Here is a 21992-nt window from a genome sequence, read left to right on the forward strand (position 1 = left end):
TAGACTGTGGTCGAGAGACAGACACACTCCAAGGCATCCTTTCTCATGCAAGGACGCGCCCACGATGCACACTTTATGAGAGAGCGAGAGAGGGGGAGAGAGAGAGAGAGAGACACACACACACACGCACGCACGCACGCACGCACGCGCGCGCGCACACACACACACACACACACACACACACACACACACACACACACACAGAGAAGATGGTAGAGAGAGAGCAGAGCAGAGCAGGTATGCGAGAAGAGAAGATGAGGGAGCATCTCGATCGTTACCTTGTGAAGGAGTAGCAGCATATGTATTCCTAATAGGCAGCAGGTGTGGCCTATGTCTACCTATTTTCCACGCACGGCTCGCAGACGCTTAAAGTCTCAGGAGGAGGATTTACGCGCCGGCGGGCGGGCTATAAGATAAACAACAACACCATGTTAAATGATATTTTTTTGCACGTTTCTTTTGTCCACCGTCTGCTGTTGTTCTTCTTCCTCGCGTTGTGAAAGTCTTATCTATCACAGACGATGACCTGAGATGGGTGGTCATTAACTGATGAGCACTTGTTTTGTGAAGCGAAGACGTTATAATAACCATGACAGACCAGGTAAGACAACTCCGATATTTTCACCGTTAATGTAGCTCATGTGTCCGTGTTAGCCCATAGTGTGTAGAAGAGTTTACCTCAGCGGTGCACCGTGCACCGCATGCAGGTACACACCCTACTCTATATAGTAGCCCTGAGAATCACCAGCTCACACCACTTTGTTTGCATGCATACTTTTTGTTTTTGTTAACCCTGCCACGGTGCCACATTATGTGTCTGTGTGATTGCTGTCAATACGCAACCGTTTAACTGTTTGTTATCAACATTGTTTGTATTTGTTGTGCTTTATGTTATTTATATTTATATTATGTGTGTGTAACTGTAATCTCGGCATCATTGTAAACGAGGCTCTCCCTCAATGATCTCTCCAAGAATTTTAAATAAAGGCTGAATGGATTGTACCGGTACCGCTTAACACGTGGAATGTTGGTTTACAACCAGGTTTTATTTCAATAGGTGATAAATATGTGCCACCATGGAATATGATAATTTCCCACAGTTTTTAAAGTATTTTATTATTTAATATTCTAATGACGTGTAAACACCTTCTAGTGATGTGTGAACGCCTTTTTGGAGAAATGAATGATTGCCATGTAATACTGTAGGTTCAGTTCAGTCTGTGCGCTCAGGGCAGGGGAGCTTTACTCCTGGCATAATGGGCGAATTGGGCTTTACTGTAACAACTAGAGCAGGGGTCGGCAACGTTTTTTCGTGATAGTCAGTGTGCCATATCAACATTAAGTTTAATTATGACACCACATCAAAATTAAATATTCCAACTGATTTTTATTGTCCATAGGCTATACATATGAACCTTTATTTTTTTTATTTTTAGAAATATTTTTTCTATCAGGATTTAATGATCATTAGACTCAATAAACCACCTATCTCCCAGAAACCCTCCCCAGTCAGAGTTAGGAGTTTGAATGAATGTAGAATGATGTGCAGGTCAGGATGTAATTTGTATATAGATGTGAGGGGTAACTGACTAAACTCTTTTTTTTAAATACTTAATTTAAAAAGAAAAAACCTCTCTCTCACACATGCCAGTGTGCCCCCTCCCCTGTGCCAATGTTGTCACCCTTGCCTAAGGTTGCCTACCCTTGCCCTAGAGTAGTAGGCTAGAATTGTGATGTTTTTCGCAAGCCAGCTAGTGAGCTAGATTAACCCCATGACACGCTTCACCCTCACCCCTGTGAGAGCATCTGCCTCTTCCTATACAGCTCCCCCCAGCACCACTGACAATAAAAAGCCATGACTAATTGATTAGGTTCTTTTAATTAGCGTAATTGGTGCTGGCCCTCTTTGTGGTATAGCTTCAGTTACTCAAGTGTGTGAATGAGTGACCGAACAAACGTGCAGCAAATTAAGCCACAGGCAAAACCACCTGCTTTTGGGCCACAGACAGCCAGGGCGCTGCTACTACCAGATTAAGTGTTGTATTAATATTGATAGGGGTCGTTTCTGACTTGACCCGCTGTACTCACACTAATGAGACACACGGTTGTTCCAGGGAAAATAGCTGTAGCTTGTTATGAGAAACCATATAGGATAGTATGCATTCTTGTGTGTATTAGAGAGAGAGAGATTTTTTTTAATTTTTAAGACCGCTTTATCAAAAGCATTTTCCCAATGCCACTTTTTGCAGTATGAAAAACATGACGATCAAACGATTCTATCAAACTACAGAAGACCCATATGATGAGACCTGTCAAATCACAGAAACAATAGAGATTTACAGCAACAACAAAAAAAACGACAGCATAATCAGCTCACATTATAAACGTTCCATCTCTCCCATGGCTTACACACTTGACCGTGTGTGGTCCCATGGGCCATGGCTTACACTTACACACTTGACCGTTGACATCAAAATGATAAAAGGCTCTACATGTATGTGCAGAGTCAGACCGACTTACAGATGGGGTGTTTTTGTGTGGCAGGGGACAGAAGAGGCTGGGGGTCAGACTCAGGCAGGACTGAATGTTTTTGACCCAATTCCATCCTAATGCATTCTGCAGCCCTGGCATCCATCACTGTATACCACAAACTCGCCAAGCTGGTCACATGCACTATTGCTCCGTCTTTCTCCTCTGTTTTTTTCTTTTTCTTTACTTTCACTCCGCACTTCTGCTAAATGACTCAATTGTAAAATTGTCACTCACTTCGTTCTTTCACTCTCCCTTCTTGTCATTTCTCATTGTGAACATCACTCCTCTAGTGTCCTAGCTTCAGTCATTTAGCCTACTGTTTAGCATCTCTGCATGTTTTATCTCTACCACTGTCGCTCACTGCCTCTTCTCGCTTAATCTGAAGCCCTATCCCTCTCACCTCCTTTTATATTACCTTCCCCTAGACACACACACGCACGTGCATCCCTGCCCCCAACGCATACATCCACCATCCCTCCCACAGTGAATAACATAGTCTACATGAACAGTCTGTATTACAGGCACACTGGCAGCCTGTTTTGCCTGAGTTACACTTAGTTGCACATGGGTGAAGCACATCAATGATAGCCAATCTACAAGCTCACACCATATGGCAGTGCAATGCGTTGTAGAGCTTGTAGATCTGCTGTTTTCGTTGTGCGACACCGGCGGGCAACTAAGGATAAATCAGGCTTTACCACCATTCCATTTTGAGCATGCAGGTACTAGGAACACTGGATAACAGTGGCATTTGGGTCATGGCAAATGGGCCGTGTAGCCTTACATATATCTCTTCTTTCCCTCCAGTACAGCATGTTTCTCACCACTGCGCCCCCTCTACGCCGGGGGAGCACGCCTCTGCCAATCAAGCACCAGCTGAGGCGGGAGGAGGCCGTGTCGGACGACTGCGATTGGATCCCGGCGCTGGACGAGCCCGCCACCCTGCCCATCAGCGACACGACGCTCCCCCGGGACGAGTCGTTCGGGCAGCTGACGGCATCGGCTAGTGCCTCCACCTCACCGTCGTGTTACCAAAGCCATGGAGGGGCGCTTAGGATGGTGCTTCTGGGACAGGCCGGCGTGGGGAAGTCGTTGCTGGCCATGTCCCTGGCTGGCCAGTCGGACAGGTCGCTGTCTATAGACTCTGAGACTGCAGGTAATGGCCTGCAGAGGGACTGTGTTTGTGTGTACGGTATATTATATATATATATATATATATATATATATATATATATATGATCTTCGATATGTCTCCATTTCCACTCACCCTTGCAGAGCAACAATCACATACAGTAATCTAATCTTCTGGGGGTTAAAGTGATTCCAACCAGCCAATGAATTGTTTGTGTACGTGTACAGTACATATACAAAAAGACTGAATGAGGCCTTCTTGCCGATGACATAGTTCAGAGAACCTGCCACAGCCAAGGCCATGAATCGTTTAAATTGATCTGCCCTTCCTCAACCTTTACAGTTTCAAAGGGAAGATCTACCCAAAAACATAAGTCACGTGTCATTGATCTGATCCAGACAGTTGCGTCAATAACTGAAGTGTTCAGGGTCAAAATTCTGATGTCTACTCATTGTCAGCAACAAATGACCACTGGCATGAAAGTACAATACGTTATTAACCATCATTAAGGAGGTTGCTTTGTACTGTAGGCTATATAACTAAGACCTTTCTAGGAAGTAATTGTATAGTTATAAACTTAAAATATTGTATTGTTAAAATATTGACTGGTATTTGTTCATGTTGTTTAATATCAGGCAACAGAAATGGATCCAATCGGATCCTTAAAGCCATTAGATTCCATAAATTTCAATACAGTATGAAAATCAATCTGCAGGGAATTGAAACTTGCATGAGATAGGTAATCCCCCACATTAAATATCATTGCGGCCGTATTCAATTGTTTTGTCAGTTATATTATCGTTGTGCTTTAGTGCCTTTTAAAGCGCAGATTGAGTTGAAAAGTCTACCTGAAAATAGTTCCTGGGAAATGCCTAATACGTTCTGTAAAGTTTTAATGACTTTGGAGAAAATGTAAACAAATGCAAAATGTAGAATTACAGAAATGAATGGGGATAATGTCTATGTTTGTGAACGATATTTGGCCAAATCTGTGAACAAATAATGACATGTATTGAAGCAGGTATGACCTTTTCATGCTGTGACGGACATGTAGCATTAAGCCCTTAAGACACCCTGTGTAAAACAAAATGCCATTGACCCGACGACCCCCTGATTATGACGTAAGAGCAGAATGGACACCGTTTGAATATTGTCAGTTGTTGATTTGGCTCTGGGGGAGGAGGGGACCCCTCCCCTCCTCCCCCAGAGCCGAATCAAGGGGGCCCTCTCCACTCACCCCTGACCTTTCTCAATCAATGTGTCTGTCAGCAGTGGAACAGCGGGGATAATCAGTGCCAGTCCTCTGCCATCCAACTAACCAACCAATCAGTCAATCAATCACTGTCCCTGAGTGACGGCCGGGGCGTTCTCTCTTCGCCCCCTCGCTACGCTGACTCACACCGTGCACTACCCATTACTGCCCTTGTAGTACATGCAGATTCATGCATCATAAATGGAAAAATATAAGGCCGCCCCCTCTCTCTGAAGGAACGCACTCATCTTTACAGTGGGGTGTATGTTATCAGGGAATTCTACCCATGGCCCATAGTCAATCAGCTTAGAGTGCTGAGATGTCTCCCATCTGCTGATGACATGGTGTTCTAGAATATTCTATTGGCTGCAGTGCATACCTTACAATATATATTAGCATGCATGTCATAAAAGTATAGTATTTCACACACAGTATTTCAAGAGCAGATTATATCATATTCAAAATCAAAACTGCTCTGGTAGAAAGGATCTTGTTTACTGTACTTCCAGGCCAGTCATATTTGTAAGTGCAGCTGCCATTTCCTTTCTTGTTTGATACTGCAGTAGATACTTACAGTAGGTAGTGAAATACTTTTGGGCGGCCATAGCTGAATGGGTGGAGAGGCTGCCTGGAAGGTCCAAAGTTCGATTCCCGGCCCCGGCAATGTGTCGAAGTGTCCCTGAGCAAGACACTTAACCATCATATCAAGGACCCCCCAGTCCTTGAAATTAAAAAAGGTTGAAAACCTATGACATAGAGGAGGCATATTGGAGTCATACAATCCATGAGCTTTGATGCTCTAGCGGCAGTTTGTGTGTGTGTTTGTTGTGTGTGTGTGTGGTGTGTGTGTGTGTGTAGTCCTTTGTGTGACACCCAGTGTTTGTTCCCAGGAGAAGGCTACGAGCGAAGCGTGACAGTCGACGACGAGGACAGCAAAATCGTGGTCTATGACAACTGGAAACAGGTGAGTTGATGTCAACAGCACTGCATTCCATTTAGGCCTGTCGCAAGTATTACATAATCGTCTAATCACAGTTATTTGACTCTTTGTCAGCTTTCTGATTGGTCCCTGACCGACCAACCAGCAGGCTCCTTCCACCTTGTTCCTCCTTGGTTCCCTCCCATGGTTGTTTATGCTGAGTTTGCTAAAAATTTGAAAAATATACAGTTAAAAAAAAACAACCTTATGCCCAGTCACTATGTTGCACCTGAGATGTTCCTTGTTACTGAGGCCAAGTTTCAAATAAGAATTGAATACATTAAATTTAGAAATGGAGAAAAGGCTGTTATTTTCTCTTATCGTGTGTGCGCGCGCAAAGGAAGCAGTGGTTTAATTTGCTTATAGGGATGGGGGAACATTTTGACATTCACCCCTCTGGTCATAATGTTTCATGGCTGGTGGGGATATACTTTATCCCTGATTCTGGTCAGACTAAGTACGTGCATTTCCTTTGGGGAAATGTAGACTGTTTGATAATGGGAAAAAAATAAATGTATATATATTTTTTTTTATAAAAAAATAGTGAAATTAGCAGATCTACAAGGCTCACATCTTGTGAGCATGTAGCTGATTGTTTTACGACGAAGTATAGAGGGCTTAAGTTCAGAAAATGTCACCCCTTCTGTTTTTGTGTGTTTTCTTTTTTTTATTACAAATCAAACCTTGTTTGTGTGCAAGGCTACATCTGCTTGTGTGTTCACTTTTATGCTTGAATGTCTGAAGCAACAATGACCCCTGAGGCCACAGCTGAGCTTTTTGTTTTAATCTTATGTGGTTCACTCACGATATTGTAAATTTTGACTTGACTATGTCCGGTCATACCAGTGGCGGGTAGAGACTTGGGGCAAGGCGCCGAGATTTAACCATCCGTCGCCACATTTATGCTGTAAATCATGTGAATGAATGGTTCTGCATTGGCGATTTTTGTATGGGAAAAGCTTTATCGGCACCAGGCAGCAGAAGAGATGCAGAGCAGCTGGTGAAAACTTTACTGCAAAATCAAGAGAGGCGTACAGTCATAATCGCTAATGTGGCGAGCTCTCTCATTAGCACGCTCTTTGAACAACGCATCAGGGATGCTTATTTTTCACATTCCAGATGTCCACTCAGCCTTCAGGGGCTGCCACCCCCCCCCTTAAGGATAAATTATTTACACAAGAGCCACATTGAGCTCCACTGAAGGCTTGCGTCAGTGGCATCAAGTCTTCATTTCTTCAATTGACTGCAGTTCTTTGGTTCTTGTTTTTTATGATCCTTTCCACCTGCCTGTCCTGCAACTCTAATCTTCTCCACATCATGTGTGATAATATTGATACAATATTGATCCTGTGATATGAGATTAGATATATCGTCTGGGATTTTGGTTATCATTTTCATACAGCTTAGCTTTTAACCACATGAACCCTAGCATTCCTATTCTGGGCGTGTGATCATAGGCAAACATTTGGCGAAAATATCAGACCTACAATCGATCTTCTATTTTCAGCAAACATATTTGGCGTAGACAAGGGCGGCCATAAGCTGAATGGATAGACAGCCCGCCTGGGAGGCAGAAGGTCCCAGGTTCGATGCCTGGCCCGGCAATGCGCCCCTGAGCAAGAAACGTATATGCCATGATATATAGCCAAAGCTGTGAACAGATTATGACTTGTATTGAAGCAGGTATGATCCTTTAATGCTGTGACGGACATGTAGCATAAGGGAATTAACTGCCCCCCCCTCTGCGCTCCTCTGTGGGCAGCACTCAGCTGGGTGAAGCTGAAAACTGAATTTCCCCTGTGGAATGAAATAGGGCTAATTATTACCAGTAGACCCCTGGGGCTCAACTGAAGTACATAGGGTATAAGTGGTTAATATAGTATTTTCCTTATCTTAAAGGCTTCATTACAGTAAAGTGATACTGTTCTAGTTCAGTGTAATGAACAATGAATGTCTGTACTGTAGCTGTTTGTTAATCATATCCACATCACTAATAATTCATTCTAAAGCTTTTTTGTTGGTGAATATCTTCTGAAAGCAGCGATTGCCGTCACCAAAATATCATCATATTATTGATATTGAGGTATTTGGTCCAAAATATTGTGACATTTTACATGTCAATATGGCCCATGCATGCCTACAGTCAACTTGTTTGTCGCCTGTTAAATTGTGGCTTATATCAGGAACTCGCCCTCTCGCTTTACACTTGCTCACTGTCCGTCCAGCCTCCTTACAGCTTTTCTTGTCTGTGTGTCGTTTCTTCACCACCCCGACCTCCGAGCTCTTTTCACTCGTGGTTGTTGAATCTTTCAGAGTTAATTACATCATTATTCTGTACGTGTTAAAACCAAGCAGGGTATCATCTGCAGTGCCAAATAGACGCGCGCCAGTGTGAGGAACTTGGACACAATCCACACGCATTGGCACACACACACACACACACACACACACACACACACACACACACACACACACACACACACACACACACACACACACACACACACACACACACACACACACACACACACACACACACACACAAATATGCAGGATATGGAAAGTTTTCAGAACCTTTCAAGTTTTATGTTTGACTTAGACTCTTGTTTTGTGTTTTTTGCTGAATGGTGTTGTGTGTAATTCCTGAGTGTAAATAATAATTTTCATACAGGTTTGTTACAACAGAAAACATTGATACGTTTGGACTTGGTGAACTGAGACTAATCACATTTTTCTAATAATTGAAAAAGAAAATACCATTGGGTACTGAATTCAAGGTACCCAATGGAACTGTATGAACCCTACAGGGACTGGAAGACTGGTAGTGGGAAAGCTGGATTCAGAAATCCTTTTCCAATGTGAGTGCGGATTAGCTAACACCAACTCAGGACTCCTGGATTGCTGCCCTGCACTCCCTCCTGTCTAGCATCAGGGTATTGAGCTCTGCAGTGTTGCTAGCCCCGCTGTCACGATGCAGTGTGCCTACATAGGTGGTGCGCCACCAGACTTTCCACCTCGGAGGAAAGCCTGGTATTCGTTCTAAAACTAGCTGTGTGATCCGGTTTAGAAAAAAGGAAAAAAATAATTGTGGTTCTGGTGGTTGGTTCCAGTTGGCGTCGCATTGTTTTTTTTTGACATACCAAACGATTATTATACCAAACGAAACGATTATACCAAACTAAACAAGTTTTAAACTTTTAAATCGTTTTAAATCATTTTGGAAATCATTTTGGAGATCATTTTGGAGATGCACAGCGCCGGTGGTTCCGGTCACTGGTTCCGGCCACCTGATGACGTAATGATGACGTAAAGTTATTTCTGCTCCGACCGGATCAGAAACCCGAAAATGGTATTGATCCCAGGCTAGGTGGTGTGCCTCTTTCCCCTCTGAGCTGCACTTTGGGTTGGCTCCCACAGTGTCAGCTTGCTCGCTACCAGTTCCTGGGTGCCTGACACAGTGCACTGCCAGCCTCATCCTTCTCTTCCCGACCTTGTCCGTGACTCGCGGGAGGCCTCCATAGAGGTCTACATTTCTCATGTGGTGCCGCCCATGTTACATCGAGTGCCATTCATAGCATTCTTGTGTAGATGCCATCCAGGGCCTTTTTCCTGCTGTACTGTGAACGTCCATGTCTCAGCCCTGTACATTATGATTGATTGAGCAGTTTATTGAAAATGCATTCAAAAGGATAAATACACAAGAAGGCCCGAAGGCTTGTTTCCATTGTGGTCCTTTTGGTGAACACGCAGGGAGAAACAATACCAATACAAAACAGTGATAACTGAACATAAAATAAATCTTAATCTATATGATCAGTACTTGGTTTAAAATGAAGTTGTGTTATTGGATAACCATCTTTTTAATGAGAATTAAAGGTTTTCAAAGGAACTGAAGGTAGGTTGGAAGGTAAATCATTCCACTGAATTGCTGCCAAGTTTAGGAAAGAGGTTTTTGCCATATTGCTGTAAAAACGGCAGGGTCTAAAATCAGTAGGGCTACCTCTGGTGGAATACCAGTATCACTAACATTGGAAAAGTAGTCATGCAAATATTTGGGTGCTACATTACTTCTAATCCTGTGAACTAAACACAATTTAAATACTGGGATACTCTCCTGGGATATATACTGGGATACTCTCTCCTCCACTCTAAGCCACCCAAGACTGGTGAAGTGGGCAGGGAGAAGATGAGTTTTAGGATGCAACTTAAAGATCACTCTAACCAATTTATTTTTGAGAGGTCTGAAGTTTCTTCTTGAGGCTCATAGAAATGCCAGAAGTACTGATTCCACTGTGAACATGAACAGCCGCCTCTTGAGATCTTTCTCTTCATCCCATATAAGGTATTCCAGGCAAGTGTCCTCCTGGCTTTTAGATACTATTCTGTCGAGGAAGTCCAGGCACCAAGATATTTGAAGTCCTTGAGCTCCGTTCCACTGGCAGCAGCAATGGTTTTGTCCTTACATTATTTTTGGGGGGTTTGGTAGCAAGTCCTTAGTGTGTTAACGATCTCAGGATGGGGCGAAAGTTTACAAGATATAAGACGATGACCCAAAGTGTACCGCCAAGAATACACAGGAGCAGCTTAGGGAAAACTCCCGTCCTGAAACCAAAAGAGCATCTTTTGCATCCAACCTGGCTGAGCTTGAACAAGTTTGTCACGAACAATGGGAGCCTGAAAGCAGCTGAAAATCAAGGCCAGTAATGGCTTGAACATCTAGTACCAATACATTTGCTTTGCCCTAACCAACCACCAAGTGAAGAAATAGATGTAAAAAAAATATTTCAGTCTTTTATTTTAATACATTTACAAAACACTCCAAAGACCTTTTTTCTTTGTCATTGTGTGCATTTGTCTGTGTTTGTGTGCACTGCAATCCCCAGAGGCAGGGTCCTGGGCTTTTGACCACACGCACGCACGCACGCACGCACGCACGCACGCACGCACGCACGCACGCACGCACACACACACACACACACACACACAAATGTTGTCTTTTGGGTGGCTCCCCTACACCCACGTTACCATAACAACACTAGCTTAAGTGCAAGCATAAACTCACACACAAACATGCACTCACATGAACACACAAACACTATAATGCTTACACACACATACTGTATATGCACACACTGTCTTACAGTTTCTCTCTCATACACATTGACTCTCTCAGACGCTCAAGCATCAGATCACGTTAGAACAGTCAGCGCCCAGAGGAAGTGCCCATGCTTTGCCTCAGTGCTCACATTCTAAACAACAGGCTAAAGGGACAGAAATAACGTGACATTTTAGCTGCGTCACTCTGGTCCTCCAAGGGTCGCTGGTCTCAAATCAGCGCTGATTTCACACCTTGTGCATGAGTTAGAGTTGTTGAGCTGGCTTTATTTTTTTAACAGCTAAATTTAGGAGTCTTCCTCCCCGGGCAGTTCTTAACTGTGGCGTTATTCTTAATTGTGGCGTTAGAAACATTTGTGCCCACAAGCACACGTCTTACTCAGAAATAAAACAAAGGCATTTGGTGCACAGACATGTGTATACGGTACATGCTCTCTCTCACACACGCCCGTGTGCGCGCACACACACACACACACACACACACACACACACACACACACACACACACAGCGCCAGACGCTGGAACGTAGAGTGTTGTTGACGTCACTGAGAAAAGTTTTAAATAAATCATCCACTTTCCTAAAATAGATATGCAAGCATTGGCCCTGACCCAGCAGGCCTAACGTCCTCTGCTATAGCGGCCATGTGTACCATTGGCTGCTTAACCAGTACATCACTTAAAATGGCCAATCCCCGATCGGTGTGTAGAGAGGACAAACAGGATGGAGTGAGGTCGTTGATGACTCGAGGGAATCTCTCACCCTCCTGTAGCGTATGTGTAACCTTCATGCTCATCACCTATGTACCACGTTTCTGTGTTCCTGTGCAAATCTGGGTCACAGTCTAGTGTGTGTGTGTGTGTGTGTGTGTGTGTGTGTGTGTGTGTGTGTGTGTGTGTGTGTGTGTGTGTGTGTGTGTGTGTGTGTGTGTGTGTGTGTGTGTGTGTGTGTGTGTGTGTGTGTGTGTGTGTGTGTGTGTGTGTGTGTCAGCATAAATAATATGCATGTATGTTGCTATCTGCTTATGTGCCCGTGCATACAAGCCTGTGTGTGTGTGTCCATTCAATCCTGCCAGGGGGTGCAGTCTGTCTACATACTGTTGGTGTAAATTATCACTTGATTGTTCCTAATTAAAATACTTAAAGTAGTCAACCTGAGGTGCACACTGAGGCCTGGAGAAATATAGGCCAGTAAAGTATGGTCTTTTTTAGCCACGAATCAAGGTGTGTGTGTGTGTGTGTGTGTGTGTGTGTGTGTGTGTGTGTGTGTGTGTGTGTGTGTGTGTGTGTGTGTGTGTGTGTGTGTGTGTGTGTGTGTGTGTGTGTGTGTGTGTGTGTGTGTGTGTGTGTATAGCGTGTTTTATTGTTTGTTTACAGTCGAAGGAAGTGTTTGCCTTATTACATGAAGACCACAGGACGAACGTGTGTGTGTGTGTGTGAGAGAGAGAGATACAAGTGGTGCTTGTTCTGGTATGCATTTGCCAACAATATCTTTAACAGGGCACAGCCAAGGGCATCAAACAGCATAATCAGGGCAGGGAGGCAGTCATCCAACATATCAGTTGATCTTGTAGGGAGATCAACTGGGTGTTGCATTAGATGAGCTCTTGCATTTAGCATTTACAAAAATAGCATAAAACACCCTGTAGTGGCCTCGAATCTACGTTAATATGGGAATAACTAAAATGAACAGTTCACAGAGGAGATTGTGTGCACATCTTATGCCTGCATTTAGGCCAGGTGCTGGACATCAAGGCATCAAGGCAAGAATCAAGGAGAATATAAAACACCTGCACACTGTTTGAAGCTCCAAAAACGTACTTTATTACTGGTGCAATGTTTCGACCTTTTAGGTCTTCATCAGGCAAAAGGGAAAAAAAAGATGATGAAGACCTAAAAGGTCGAAACGTTGCACCAGTAATAAAGTACGTTTTTGGAGCTTCAAACAGTGTGCAATGTTTTATCTAATTAATAACGTAAATGGCATTTATAAAATGGCATTTACATAAGTCAGTTTTTTGATTTGTTACATGCAGAAGCATCTGTATTTATTTACTGTAATGTTGTGGCAGATGCATGCTGGAACACAGAAGCTCTTGTTTTTATGATGGCAAAAATACAACGCCCGCATTTTATCTAATGCCCAGACGTTGAATGCCCCCTTTTTAATTCCCAGAAAGTTATTGCTCCCCGTTTGACCAAAACACAGTTCAAATCTTAGAGCTTCTGAGAAAAAATTTAATAATCCATTTATTGACTTGAAGCAAATCATTAGAATCAGAATTATTGTTATTGCCAGGTATGGTTGCACATACAAAGGAATTTGTCTCAGTGAAGTCAGTGTACACTACAGCAACTTAAGAGTCAGTTTATTTATGTAGACCATTGGTTCTCAAAGTGGCGTCCGGGGACCCCCAGGGGTACTTGAGGGGGTTCCAGGGGGTCCCCAGCTAAATGATGGACAGGAACCAAATGGACCCTTATGGGTCTGTAACTCTGAGAGTGTACAAATGGAACCAAATGGACCCGTTAGGGTCCATTTGGTTCCATTTGTACACTCTCAGAGTTAAATTAACATTGGTTTTACAATGTGAATTGGGGTCCCAGAGGTATAAATGCCATTATGGGGGTCCGTAGCCTAATGCATGTTAAACTGGGGTTCCTTGAAATTAAAATGGTTGAGAATCACTGCTAGAGAGCCGTAAAAACCTTCTCTTATTGGGCTTATCTTTTCAAATGGGGGTCCGCGGGGTAATAAGTGTCAATTTGGGGGTCCTTGACATGAAAAAGTTTGAGAACCACTGATGTAGACTACAGATTTAGAATCTTCCAGGATGTAATTTGGAGAAAGATAATTGTGGTGTTTCGGTGTGCTTCTTTCTTAGATTACAGATTAAAGTAAAGACGTCTCCCCTTTCCTTTATCACAAAGGCCCCATGGAGTAAAAGAAAATGGCTCGCTTCCTGTTGCCTGCTGTAAACATGGCTGCGCCATCTGCTAAATGCAGCAAAAGAAACAGAGATGAGGAGAAAGAGACCTAAAGATGTCAAAACTGCAGAAACCCCTGTAGTATATAGAACAACTTTATTGTTAGACCAACGCATTGGTCTAACAATAAAGGTGTTCTATATACAAGTGTTGCTGGAGTTTTGACCTCTTTAGCTTTTTTTTTTTCTCCATGCACCTTGGAAGAAGTTGAACTTGTGCCTGAAACCCTTCTCTGCCTCTACAAGAAGTGGAGATCTGTCATTATTGGCGACGATTTTCAAAAAAAAAAAAAAAAAAAGTTTTAACATTTCCTGTTTGCACTATTCGTTGTGGGAAAAGTGGCTAATGTGCCCCACCCCCTTCCGACCTTCTATTTATTGAAATGTATTGAACATTCAAATTCATATTAATTTCTATATTTCTGATCAGTACTAAAGTTATACGACTTTTGTTCATTGTCTCCGCCAGGCCGTAAGGCATGGCGAGAGAGTATGTTTTACCCTCCGTCCGTGTGTCCGTCCGTCCGTCCGTGTGTCCGTCCGTGTGTTACCACCAAATCTCCGGCACCGTTGGCCCGGTCGCTGCGAAACTGTGCACACACACTCCCTGGATGCCAATTCAGAACCTCTGCCTCAAGTTTTTCACATGGGCCTGTTATAGCGCCACCAGGAGGCCGATTTGTGCAAAACCCATTTTTTCACATTATTCCTACAGTTTTTAACCAAACGTCATGCAAATCGGTACACAGTATCTCTATAGTCATGTGATCAACCCTGATCTGTCCGATTTCCCATATTCCATCCTTATTGGTTAAGGTTGCCATCCAAAGTTTGCAGGATTGCTCCGTTTTGAACAAACTGCCTCAAACCATGAACGCAGCATGCGATTTCCATGAAATTTCACACGCACATTCCCACTAGGCTGAGGAACAAATGCCACCCTTTTCACATTGGCCTGTTATAGCGCCACCAGCAGGTCTAATTTAGCAAAACACATTTTTGGAACAAAATGCTTCAAACCATGAATGCAGTGTCCGATTGCCGTGAACGACCTAAGAATAAATGGCACCCTTTTCACATTGGCCTATTATAGCGCCACCAGGAGGCCACAATAACGTATCTGACCTGGCGGAGACCTGTGCTCCGAGGAGCACTTTATCTAGTTGTCACCTGTTTTCAGCCCTAAACCATGCTGGTTGCTGTAGCATTCAGGTATTGTGAGGCTGCTGTACATTAGGGTAATAAAAATAATTAGACCTACTTTATCCCTCGGGAGAAATTCAGTTTTTCAGCTTCACCCAGCGGAGTGCTGCTCACAGAGGAGCACAAGGAGGGGGAGGGGGGGGGTCAGTTAGGGGTTAAGTGTTGAACCTGTGATCGACCCTGTGACCTGCTGCTACCCATTCAGGCCGGTGTTTGTCCATCTCTGTGAGGTGGATTACATAGGAAAGGGCGAGGAGGAGTCTTTTTTTATTTGTCTAGGTTTGTCTGTGTACAGAGTATAGACTAGACGACAGTCCGTGAATAACGCAGGACATCATCAGATCAATCTAGAATGTGTGTTTGGTGTGCTTTGTTGTGAATGCGGACTACACGTGTAATCATGTATGTTAATGGAGGATTAAGGCCAGTCAACATCATCTGTGTTTGTTCGGCTGTGCTCTGAGGTCAGGTGTCCACAGATGCAGTCACTTGCTGCATGTGAGGTCAACTTGCCGGCTGGCTGTGTGTGTGTGTGTGTGGGGGGGGGGTGCGGGCTGCCCAGTGCAAGCCAGATGGCCTCAGTAATATGCATCCTTAGGGGAGTGTAGAGAGAGAGAGAGATGGAGACTGGACAAGAGATAAGAAAAGATAATGCAAATGTGACGTCTATGCGACTTCTAAGATAAGAGTAAACCTTTATTGGGTGTAGCAGCACCAGCAGCAAGCTTGACACACAGGATGGGGACAGTACAGGTTGGAGCCGAGAGATGGCCTCAGTAATATGCAATCCAGAGAGAGAGAGAGAGAGACAGAGAGAACCCAACAACACTTTATTGTGACTTTCAGAGCATGGTGGTCTGGGCCTCAGTTGCTGCACACACCAATTTTATTTCCTTCATCTTCTTCATTTATTACCTTATTGATCACTCCTGGCCTGCATTCTCTGGAGCTGCTGGACTGTCCTAAAATCTACCCATCTCCATTAGTAGAGAGACTGAACAAGAGATCAGAAAAGATAACTATCACATAAATGTGACTTCTTTGCTAAACCTCTATTCTAATATACGAAAAGATAAACATTTATTTTAGCAACGAGGGCGACACACATGATAGGTAGAGTACAGATAAGAGTACAGCGATACAAATAACATCTGATAATGCTGGGCTGCATTAACCCATTAGGACCTGAGGCCCATTCTAAAAAATGTCTTCTAAATCCTAACAGTTTTCTGAAAAACGTATGTTGCTATATCAGTGTTGTTCAAACTTTTTCATGTCAAGGACCCCCAAAAGTATATGTATTTGGATGCCGACCCCCATCTCAAAATATTTTGTACCGGGGACCCCCAGAAGCAAAGATTTGACTTAAAAATGTTTGCTCAAAAATATATATATATTCAAAGATTTGCAAAAATGTTCACTATTCTTCAAAAATAGCAGCTCACGAAGTGACGCGCTATGAGCTTGTATATCTGCTATTTGTGAACACCCAAAGTGTAAAAGAGATGCTTTCCCAGTTTTAATGGGTTAAAGTCTGGTCAGTGTAATGTATGAGTGAGTGAGTAATGTGCTGAAGCGTGTGAACTGAAGTAACCCAGCAACGCAAAAGGTGGCGGACGTCCTCCGGGGAAAGAGCGAGAGTGCTGTGACTAGACTATATAGGCAATAAGGCCCAGTTGTGCCATGTCAGCTGATGACCCTTCCTGCTCTTCTGGGGAGAACAAGAAATATTGAACATGGTCACACAGAGCACAGGGGTCCTTGGGGGGTACCAGGGGGTCCTCAGCGAAATCAGTTAATATAGCGTCTTGTACAAGCTCATAGTACACAGAGTGCCACGCTATGAGCTTGTAGATCTGCTATTCTTGCAAAATCCCTGGCACAAAATATTTTTTGGAGATGGGGGTCCGCAGCCAAATACATATCATTTTGGGGGTCCTTGACATGAACATGTTTGAGAACCACTGACACATTGAAGTCAATGGGCCTGATTCACTAAGCTGTTTACGCCCAGATTTTACACGTATAGGAATTTCTGATTCTGATGAGTCTGATTCATAAATCTGGGACCAAATGCGTACGTCATTAGAAGGCCTTATTCTTCATGCAAAATCACTTACTATAGTGCCAAACGTCAAATAAAATATGTATGTGTCCAACATTAGTCACATATAAAAAAACAAACAAAAAATGTGTCAAACGATCAATTGCTTTTATGCTTATTATAGACATGATGCAAATTCAACCGATTTGTATTTATTTTCAGTTGACTCATTTAGAACACGAATTGTTAGATCCCTCTGCGTGTTTGCCGTGTGGCCACAGTTTCACCTATTGGGCTTTCATGCCAACTCCAACTCCTATTAATTTATGATATTGATCGCATCACATGAGTCTTACCATCTGATGACGATACAGTATGGATGAAATCTGTCCATTATTCCGATGTAGGACAGTGGACGGTTCGTCCAAAGGACAGATTCCCCTCAGTAATCAATAAAGCTCTGATAAAAAAAAATCGGCATCATCTTAATACCTCAGCATAGTTTTATTAGCCTCTGGTCGTGAGGTTAAACTTTGTAAACTTAACTCTCATTACACGTGAGAGTCGGCTATTTACTTTATTAACGTTGCTTGCACTGATCTACAAGTTGCGGGTGCGTCCCGCTGCGTTTTTTGAGGAGTGGTGACGTTTTATTCTGACAGGATGTTTCCGGCTGCCTTTTATGGTCTTGAATGGGGCGTGGAGCAATGCAAATGATTCTCCACATGGACGTGCCTCTGACTTTCAGACAAAAATGAGGAACACCTGCGATGCACACAAATCAAGGCTGTACACTTGCTTTCATGAATCGCACGTAAGATTGTGCTCAAAGAATCTACACAACCCATTAGTTACTATTATTTAGGCACTACGAACCACTTAATGAATCAGGCCCAATGAGAGCCGGGTAGAACAGCGTTGGAAAAAACATTATTTCTTAATGACTGTGACCTTTGTCAGAAAATTGGTTCCGGAAAATAAAAGTAAGACATATCACATGTTATGCGATAACTTGTTTTTTGATATGCACACTACATAGTTTTAATAAGGTATCTTAACAGCACAGTTTTTGCCAAATTCACACCAAATCTCTTTGGAACATAATGCGACGCGTTGTGAGCCTGTAGGCTCTGCTGTTTTCAGCTCCTTGTTGGTCTGCACTCCTCAAATCGTTTAATGCTGCACTGCACCTGGACTGCTCCATTTATTCAATATAGGCAACAGCCTATTGCTGTGGTGCCGTCGGTACCCTGTGAGCCGCTATTGACACACTGATTATTACTGGTGCCAGACACCGACTCGCTTTCCTTTACCCTCTATTGTTCTGGACCCCGGGAGGAGTGAACCTCTGTCAGATTTTGAGTCCATGCTCTTTATGAGGCTTGTCTTGTTCCAGTGCACGCAGGACAGGTCTGACATTCACCCACAGAGCCTCCTGCCCATATCGTGCTCGCTTGCTGGTAAGAGAGCACCAACGGAGGGCGGATGCCTTTTCAGTGTGTGCCGCAGAGGATGGATAGGTCAGGCTGAAGCATTTCTTTCTCGACGAGGTGCTGGATATTGTTGACCCTCCCAGATACGGGGAATGAGCCATAGTGCTATATTATACTCTATGGGGTGCCTTCCTCCCTGGCAAGGCAGGAACTCTGCCAGGCACCAGAGCACACTACCACTTGCTGTTAGTTAGTACACAGTAACAAAACCATTAAGTACACATTCTACACCAGTAAATAAGCAATGATAACCACGTTGCTCTTCTACTGGTATACTATGTTTTTTTTGTTTGGTTTTATTTTGACATTGTACCGGAATACATAGTATTTTACTGTTTATAGACCAACTAGCGACGGGGCTCTAAGGATGACGATAGCTGTTGGTCTCTCCATCCATCCGTCCATCTGCCTATCCAACACTTCGGTTCCAAACAAGATATCTTGAAAACTAGAGAGATTGCGGTCGACCTCCCCAGGTCATGCCAACCATTGGTTTGTCTCCTCAGACTCAGCTGGTCTACACTTTGTTTTTTTATGCTGGTCACATAGAGAATACATGGCATGCTTTGCTATGATATTGTTTTTAATATAAAAATACAAAACTTTGCCTTTTCCCAAAAGGCGATGTGGCAGTGTCCATGGCACCATAAGACTTTGTGGACAAGCTACCTTCTTAGTCTGCACTTTGCTGAGCACATTTCCTAGTTTTAGATTACCGTAGATTAGATTTTTTAGTCCCACTGTAGTGTGAGAGCGGATTTTATTCGGTCATTCAAACCACTTTGGTCACTTGTGTGGTGTAAGGAGCAGCATGACTTATAAGGGTTAGATATATTTACACAAGAACTGAAGTATGACGGAAAACTAAATGCCATTTTCCAGAGATTTTATCTTCAGCTTTTTATATTGCACGGGATCATGAATGATATCCGAACTGCTATCTGATCACAGAGCTTTCATTGCATTGCCACTGATTCCAGAAGTCGCATGAAAAGACCAGTGTAACCATAGCCAAGAAGAGTAACGTGATGGGAGGCAGACAGAGGCTCCTGTCTGTAGTATCTGTTTTCTATAGGAAATTTAGACTCACAAGTCAGTCACTAAATGATTCACTCAATTCGAGACTGAGGACAATCTCCCAGTGTTCAATGTTTAACCTGTGTGGAAACAATTAGAGAGTAAAAACAAATCTGTAGAACCAATCCAAGCTCTGGGGCAGCCCTTCATATTTGTGTGGCGGCCGTTTGATCCCAGGCTACTCCTGGCTTAAAGTATCTTTGAGCAGGACACTGAACTTCAACTTTTCCCATGCCGCTGTTCAATAGTTAGAGTACACCTGACGAAGGCTGCAGAAGCCGAGAACGTTTTTTTACCGCTCATTAAATAAATATAGTTGGGAGCATTAAGACGGCGTGCGGACCTTCTCCCTCTCTACAACGTTATCTATTCTGACCTAGCACCCGTTGAAATAGACGACTTATGGATGTGCGTGCACCTCTTGACCGCTGTTCAATAGTTGACCACTGCTCCTAATAGTTAGGATGGTTAAATACAGGGGGGAATTCCAGGTATGTGCAAATATACAGTACTTGGCAATACTTTAACTAAAAGGTACACATTTATTTATTATTACTTTGCATTTAAAAATTCCTACACGATTGGTATGTAGAGAGCTCTATATTATAGAATTCTCTAGGACTAGAAGGAACATGGTTGCTTAATAGTGTTTCCATGTACTGGATATAATTTATGTCTGTATATGTTTGCATATTTTTGAGCATGCCCTGCATTGTGTGTGTGGGGAGGGGGTAGACGAGGGCGCATTTCCATGTGAACCTTTTAAGCTGCTTTGTGCTGACCTTGCTGCATCAACCGCTGTGAAGTATTTTAATAGAGCAGGGATGGTGTTCCAGTCATTGGGGAATAAGTTGTGCGATGTGGGATGCGCGCACACACACACACACACACACACACACACACACACACACACACACACACACACACACACACACACACATACAAAGGCATACTTGCATGCATGCACATGGACAAAGTAGACATTCACAGACAGCCTCAAAGGAAGACATGCACACAGATATATACAAAGACAAAGACGGAGTGAACAGGACAACATGTTTGTGTGTGTGGCGTGTGCATAATGTCTGTGCTAGGTGTGTGGGTGTAAAATACGCATGTGTGCGTCAGCGTATACTGTGTAATTGTGTACATTTTAAGGATTGGGTGGGTACACTTTAACCGTGTACACAAATGAATAACTGTCTGTTTAGGACAGATTTCACTAGCAAGGACCACACTAGGATTTGATTGAAGAAAACATAAAATGAATGAAACAAACAAAACAAAATGAATGAAGCCAAAGTAAGGGCCAGGGACTTCAGCTGAGTCTTCAAAGCGGAGTCTTCGATGATGAACTTGATGATGAGTTGGGCAAGCTTCGAAGATGGCCTACCATAGCTCCTGGGTATGACAAACCCCTACAGGGCCCTACGGAGAGGAAAGGCTAGAGAGAGTATACAGGGAGAGTAGCAGGGTGGGTGGGAGGCTCTGCAGAATTTGAGATATAAAAAGGGGGAAGAGGTTTAGGTGAGCATTTATAAGTGAACGGAAGTGACCTGCTTCTGAGCTTGGACAGAAATGTGAAAATAGCTAATGAAATTAATAAACATAATTGTTCCTTGAAATGAAAAAGCATTTAAAAACGAAAGCTGTAGTAACTACAGGGAAATCAAAACATGTATGTGAATGTATGTGCACAGAAGCTTTTAAATTAGTGTTTACTAATGGTTGCATTCACATGCACAAGCACATACTGTATATGATTTATCAGGATGAAAATGAGGGGAGGTATTAAGGTTAAAGCATTCAAGGTTTCTTTATCGTTACATCTTGTGTACAGTTACATAAGAGTAAAATAATTGTATTGTTCCTCAGACAGTGTTGCAGGCAGCAACAATAGTAATAATAGTAAACATAACAATGAGAATAGTAATAGATGAATAAACAAGGAATAATCAAGAATCAGAGAGCAGCAGTATCACAACAGTTTGTCTATTGGTTCTACTGTAGCTCTTCAGGCGCTTGAAGGTGCTGTGTGTTAGGGAAGTTAGATAAGGGATCTGTGAATAACCATCTCCACATAAAACATGGAAATGTTGATTTGGACAATCAAGTATGCATGGTGGCTGACATTAGATGGTTGGTCAGATACCTTTGGCATCCACATGCTGATGCCAAAA

At 43.1% G+C, this 21992-nt stretch overlaps 1 protein-coding gene across 1 annotated transcript in view; it reads left to right on the forward strand.

The window, feature by feature from the left end:
- The first annotated feature begins 210 nt into the window (after positions 1 to 210).
- The window catches only part of rem2 (RAS (RAD and GEM)-like GTP binding 2), a 40551-nt gene continuing 18769 nt past the window's right edge, over positions 211 to 21992 (forward strand). Inside the window, exons 1-4 of the mRNA XM_084057112.1 lie at positions 211 to 601; positions 2545 to 2586; positions 3340 to 3717; positions 5794 to 5880. Coding sequence (XP_083913238.1) covers positions 590 to 601; positions 2545 to 2586; positions 3340 to 3717; positions 5794 to 5880 — 519 coding nt within the window. The 5' untranslated portion in view covers positions 211 to 589. The remainder of the gene's footprint in view (positions 602 to 2544; positions 2587 to 3339; positions 3718 to 5793; positions 5881 to 21992) is intronic.

This window comes from Gymnoscopelus microlampas (assembly GCF_963454915.1).
Source record: "Gymnoscopelus microlampas genome assembly, chromosome: 5".
Taxonomy (NCBI): Eukaryota; Metazoa; Chordata; class Actinopteri; order Myctophiformes; family Myctophidae; genus Gymnoscopelus; species Gymnoscopelus microlampas.